The sequence below is a fragment of a genome, unplaced genomic scaffold (assembly GCF_019419815.1).
Source record: "Pyrus x bretschneideri cultivar Hongxiangsu unplaced genomic scaffold, Pyrus_bretschneideri_v1 Contig89, whole genome shotgun sequence".
NCBI lineage: Eukaryota > Viridiplantae > Streptophyta > Magnoliopsida > Rosales > Rosaceae > Pyrus > Pyrus x bretschneideri.
In genome coordinates this window covers 509,502-515,285 of record NW_025999830.1, presented here as the reverse complement: position 1 = coordinate 515,285, position 5,784 = coordinate 509,502, and the positions used below count along the sequence as shown (strand labels likewise).

The following is a 5,784-nucleotide window of genomic DNA, read 5'->3' as shown; positions in this document are numbered from 1 at the left end:
ATTCCTAAATCCTCTAAGCAATCACATTTCAAGCTCTTTTAGTTCTTCTTCAGTCCTTTTATGAATCCAGTTGACGATTGAGAGCGAAGATCTTCTGTTTTTTCTTTTTCTACTCCCCATTCTTTTACTTATGTCTTCCAAAACTTAACAACGTTCTGAACAAAAAAAATTGTTAGAACTGGGTCTCTTTTTCGGCTTTCTTCCAAGTTTATGATGGAATAAATCAAAATTAACAAATTCTATTTGTTTCGTTAGATTTCAAGATGGAAAATAATTTGGGGATTCACAAATGGTGCCAAAAGAAATAAAGTTGAACCCAAATCAGCGATCTGGGGACTGGGAATTTTGAAGCCCCTCTGGTTTGTTTTCAAATATTTGTTTATGTTGAAGGTCGATTTTTTCACGGTTAAGAGCAGCAAATGAGTAAGGTTTTAGCTGTTATGGGTATTTTAGTACTGTTATATCAACTTTTGGTTGCAATTATCATAAATTTAACTTTATGATTATAATTCTACATTGGATCTATCTAAATTCTGGTTATTTTTTCAAATTTCCCTAACATGAGAGGTGTTTTTTTTTTTTTTTTAATTAAAGTTTTAGATTTAAAATTCATTCAAAATTAAAATGTGATGAATTACTTTAACTTTTTATGGTTTAATTGTAATTTTTGAAATCCTTGAAGGACAATTTTTGATATTTGGAATGTTTCACTCTTTTAACTATTGATAATGTTTAAAGGCCCAAAGGCGTAAATCTCTGCTCATTCTGTCTTCTCACCCAAACCCTCTCGCTCCCCCCGGGGACAATCACACTAGTGACAATGGAAGGTAAATCGTACCAGAGACTCCCGCGCGTCAAAATCCGCGATATGCGTGACGACTACTTGAAGTTCGAGCTCCGCGACACTGACGCCAGCGTCGCCAACGCGCTCCGGCGCGTGATGATCGCCGAGGTCCCCACTGTCGCCATCGATCTCGTCGAGATCGAGATCAACTCCTCCGTCCTCAACGACGAGTTCATCGCCCACAGACTCGGCCTCATCCCCCTCACCTCCGACCGGGCCATGAGCATGCGCTTCTCACGTGACTGCGACGCCTGCGACGGCGACGGACAGTGCGAGTTCTGCTCCGTCGAGTTTCACCTCCGCGCCAAGTGCCACTCCGACCAAACCCTAGATGTCACCAGCAAGGACCTCCTCAGCTCCGACCACACCGTGGTCCCCGTTGATTTCTCTGATTCCTCCGGCTTCGAATCCTCCGAACAGAAGTATGCAATTTCCCCCTCTCTCACGATTTTAGGGTTTCGCAAAATCATTACTTGTACTCGTTTGAAGTAAATTGAAATTTTTTGTGTTGAATTTTGAGTCTACCTGCAATTGGATTGCTTTGCTTTTGTTGTTGTAGGGGAATTATCATTGTGAAGTTGCGAAGGGGGCAAGAGCTGAGGCTGAGGGCCATTGCCAGAAAGGGGATTGGCAAAGATCATGCTAAGTGGTCGCCCGCGGCCACTGTCACTTTCATGTATGAACCTGACATTCGAATCAATGAGGAGCTGATGGATACTTTGACTCTTGAGGAGAAGAAGGCTTGGGTTGAGAGTAGTCCCACCAAGGTCTTTGACATTGATCCTAAAACCGACAAGGTTGGTTGGTTGGTTTCCTAACTTCCGTGCTTCTTTTTTATGGTTATGATAGTTCCATTGCATGTTTGTGATTGTGTCAGTGGTAATTTTGCTTAAAGACATCCTTTAAAAGTTATTGCTTTAGAGCATTTGGGATGCTTGTTATCTGATTCGTTTTATTGGTAGGTTTGATTTTATAAGCATCATTTAGCCGCTTCTTTGTTCGTCCCCGCTATACTATTTATAAGTACACATTTAATGAAGTATACTTAAGTAATCAAAGAACTTTGGTGCTTCTTAAAGGAGATGGAAGATGTAAGCAGAGTTTCATTTTTGTAAGTGTACTATCTGGAGGAATGTTTGTTACCTGTTTATGATAATATGGGAGGCATTTGTCCATGTCAGAGTTTATATTCCTTTGCAATTCTTTGATTTCCCTTCAAGTGTCCTAGGTGTAAGCTTATGTCTCTCAATGTAAAAGTCATTGGTCACCTATAATATGTATGGCTGTTTTACCTTGTCAAACTAAACTTGTATGTCCTGCTGAGTTTTAGGAAAATCATGTGCATTGAAATGATGGTGAACCTCTATTAGGCGTAATCAAAGTGTGTTTAAGATGTTATGTTTTTGTTTTCCCCTGAAGAAACATGGATAAAGGGGCATGATGGAACATAAATCAACTATATTTAGGGGGCTTTAACATATTTAAGTAATAAGCTTGTGGGTGAAGAGTTTCCATAAGATTGAATTGCTGTATTCGTGATAACAATTCTGTAATAGAGCTACTATGTTGTTTTCCTCAGTGGTATGTGGGCCCTGCAGTTCTTTTCTTTCTTGGGAGTAGTCTAGTTAACCTTTACACAATTTGGATTTGATATTTAACTAAGTACTTACTGGCTATCAAACTTTTATTTACATTTCATTATCTTTTATTGCATACCATCTTGTTGCTGTTTAACTCTTGAAACAGGGAGATTGCTCAAAGAATGAGCCAATCTCCAGTCCTTTATTAAGTAGATTGGAGATATTCCGCGTCAGTTGCTACATCATGGCATGAGTAGTAGGTTGTCAGTTGCTACACTTGCAGGACGTCTAGAATATTTTATTTGCAGGAATATGTGATTTCTAGGAGGGAACATACAGACACAGATCATGAGGTAGCAAAGATGTAGAAGACACTGGTGGTTATGGGGTTTAAGCATGGTCCTAGTTTTGAAGCTCTAGTTCATGTTGCTAGGTTTTGTGCGTTTATACAAGATGTAGTTGGAATTAGAGAGCGGAAATGATGCCCAAAATAACAGGGCTAGGGACTGCAATGAGATAAAGTTTCTTTATGTGGAATATATCATCTTGAATGGAGCCATATTGAAATCATTTCCTTAAAACAAAATTTTAGCATGAAACCAATATCACATGAAGGGGCACTCGATCTCTACAATAATTTATTGCTATGGCAAGGAATGATTCAGTTTAATTTTCCATGCATTCTATAGTAGAGGTTTAATTAACTGGCCGATGCTTCCGCCCAATTATTTGGTGTGCATTTGAGACATTTATGCATATCTAGAAAGCTGAGTACAAATATAATGGAAGGATGATGTGGTAGGTTCAGACCCCAGCTGCATTGGTTAGTTCATTTGAGTTGTATTATGATTTATGACCATAAAAGGAACAAAACCATATAGTAGTCAATAAAAGTTCGCGTAGTATTATCAGTGCTTAAATTACATAATATAATTATCAGCTAAGTTGTGACCTTTGTAAAATTCTTCTCTTTTTGAACTGTTCATTTTGAAAGGTCGTGGTGGTTGATCCTGAAGCATACACCTATGATGATGAAGTGATCAAGAAAGCAGAAGCTATGGGGAAGTCTGGGCTTGTGGATATCACTGCAAGAGAAGATAGCTTTATATTCACAGTGGAATCTACCGGTGCTATTAAAGCTGCTCAGTTGCTCCTCAATGCTATAGAAGTCCTGAAACAGAAGCTGGACGCAGTGCGCCTTTCTGAGGATACTGTAGAAGCTGATGACCAGTTTGGTGAATTAGGTGCACATATGCGAGGAGGATGATCCAAATGGGTAAAGAGCTCTGAAATTGATCCTCCGTAGATTTCAAAAAGATAATTGGCTTCAGTTTACTTTGTGGGACATGTTTATATGCTGGGCTTACTGCCAATACAACCCCCCTCTGATGTGGATGCTAATTTATTATCTGCTATGCTTTCCTCACATTTTGAAGCACAACGTGAAGCGGACTCCAGTAGAGCTTGCAATATATGTTATAGCTTCTGTTGCTGTTGTCAAGGTTGAACCAAGTATTGCTTTTGCAAAATCCTCTTCGAGAACTTCAAGCTTGACTTGGTTGTGTTAAATTGGATGCATGCGTTTAAGGAAAGTCCACATACCCATTTGGAAAATTTTTGTTAAAAGGTATTAGAAGCACATAGAAAGTTTTAATAAAATGTAAATATTTTTTGAAAAAGCACTTCTTAAAAGAAGGGCATAGTAGGTGCTTATACCAAAAAGCACTTTTAAGTGTTTTTTTTCTTACCTCAACAACAATGTTTTTCTTTTATTTATTGATTTATTTTTTTTCGCTAACAATATTGTCAAAAGCTGTTTTTTTTTTTTTAGTTTAAAAAATAAAAAAACAAAAACAAAAAACAAACAAACAAACCTTCTGAACGGGCTCTACATAAGTGCTTAAGCAATCTTAGGCCTCTGTACTCACTGTCAACAGGTTTTAAGTTGGATCTTTACATTCTCAGAGTTGAGACTGTTACAAGCGACGTAATACTAATGTTTAGCACATATAAATGAAGTCATATTAGTCAGAAAATAACGAGGTCAAAGTGGGCTTAGATATGCGCTAATGACGCTACTAGGTTAATTGGTTTTGAGTTGAATGCTTATATTCTTGTAGTGGTTTTACCCTAATTATTTAGAAAGGAGAAAGAATGCTTCATATTTGCCAATAAGCAGTTGATCACATTTCATTTGTTCTGTTTTATATTTAGGACTTTCTCGATTCATGACTTCCTCAATTTTAAGTGAAAACGTATCAGAATCAGTTGAAACTTTTATAATCCTATTTAGTTTTCTTTTTCTATTTTTCCTTTCAAAGGTGAAGGATTGAAGGAAAGAGTTGACGGCACACCAGCTTAGAGTGTTGTACTATAAAATCTATGACAGTAGACACAAGTTTTTGTTGTGGAAAAAAAAAAAAAAAACAAGAACACTTGAAGTGTTTTTGGTATAAGCACTTGAAGTTGATTTAAGAAGAGGAGAATTAACGAAAAGCTCACGGTACTGTTCACTTTAACGAAAAACCACATTTTTTCACTAAAAAGTCAATCCTAGTACTATTCACTTTACCCTTTATTTTGTCATTATCATTAAAACTCAAAGTTTTCAAACCATTTTCATTAGTTTTCTTTTTAAAAAATAGAAACACTTGAAGTGCTTTGTGGGTTTGTACTATAGTAGGTGGTTAGTTATACATGAAATTTTTTTTTTTCAACATTTCATACATCAAGTTTAAGAAGAACAAAAAAAAAAAAAAAAAACTTCTTTAATGTCTTATAAATAAGTTGGGAGTAAAATGACCGAAAGTTTTCAAGAAAATAATTGTCAAGTTATTCCATGGGGAACCAATAAAAATGTCTCATACCAATAACTAGCGGCCTTGAATTGGATAAGGCATTAGTCACCAAACACACGTTTTACCACAAAGACAATTTTCAAAGTCCAAAACCCTTTGAAACTGTTGAACTCTTAGCCTGTCAAATCTCTTTCTGAGAAACCAGGCATGCTTGCAGGATGGCAGCCAAGTTTCACAGATATGGGACATGCCGTCTAAATCTAGTAAATCTCACATCTTATGCACAACAAGAAGTTGGGACCATTTGGAATTTACCTCATTTAACCCTAATCAAAAGAGGGGTTCCTAATGCAGCGGGGTAAAGTATATACTGACATGGGTATCATACATTCGTGGAGCATTGTATTTACCATTATTTAACTCAAATGAAAACGAGATTTTTTTATTATACATCAAGAGTCTTGATCGTTAGATTTTTGGTAGCACATTGTTGAGGCCTAAGAATATCACGTGCAAGCTCAATCAAGTCTCGAAACCCAATTGTCATACAAGCCTCAAGTCA

General features: G+C 37.0%; 1 protein-coding gene across 1 annotated transcript; it reads left to right on the top strand.

Moving 5' to 3' along the window:
• Positions 1–805: 805 nt before the first annotated feature.
• Positions 806–3,978, top strand: LOC103942049 (DNA-directed RNA polymerases II, IV and V subunit 3). Its single transcript, XM_009352240.3, has 3 exons — positions 806–1,266; positions 1,404–1,641; positions 3,419–3,978. The coding sequence occupies exons 1-3, from the start codon at positions 821–823 to the stop codon at positions 3,689–3,691; spliced, it is 957 nt and encodes a 318-aa protein (XP_009350515.2). The 5' UTR covers positions 806–820; the 3' UTR covers positions 3,692–3,978.
• The last annotated feature ends 1,806 nt before the right edge of the window (positions 3,979–5,784 follow it).

Bases quoted from the DNA above. Each gene is read 5' to 3' on its own strand.
- LOC103942049 (XM_009352240.3), top strand. From the start codon at position 821: ATGGAAGGTAAATCGTACCAGAGACTCCCGCGCGTCAAAATCCGCGAT. The intron at 1,267-1,403 runs GTATGCAATTTC...TTGTTGTTGTAG, and splicing joins TTCGAATCCTCCGAACAGAA to GGGAATTATCATTGTGAAGT. The intron at 1,642-3,418 runs GTTGGTTGGTTG...TCATTTTGAAAG, and splicing joins TTGATCCTAAAACCGACAAG to GTCGTGGTGGTTGATCCTGA.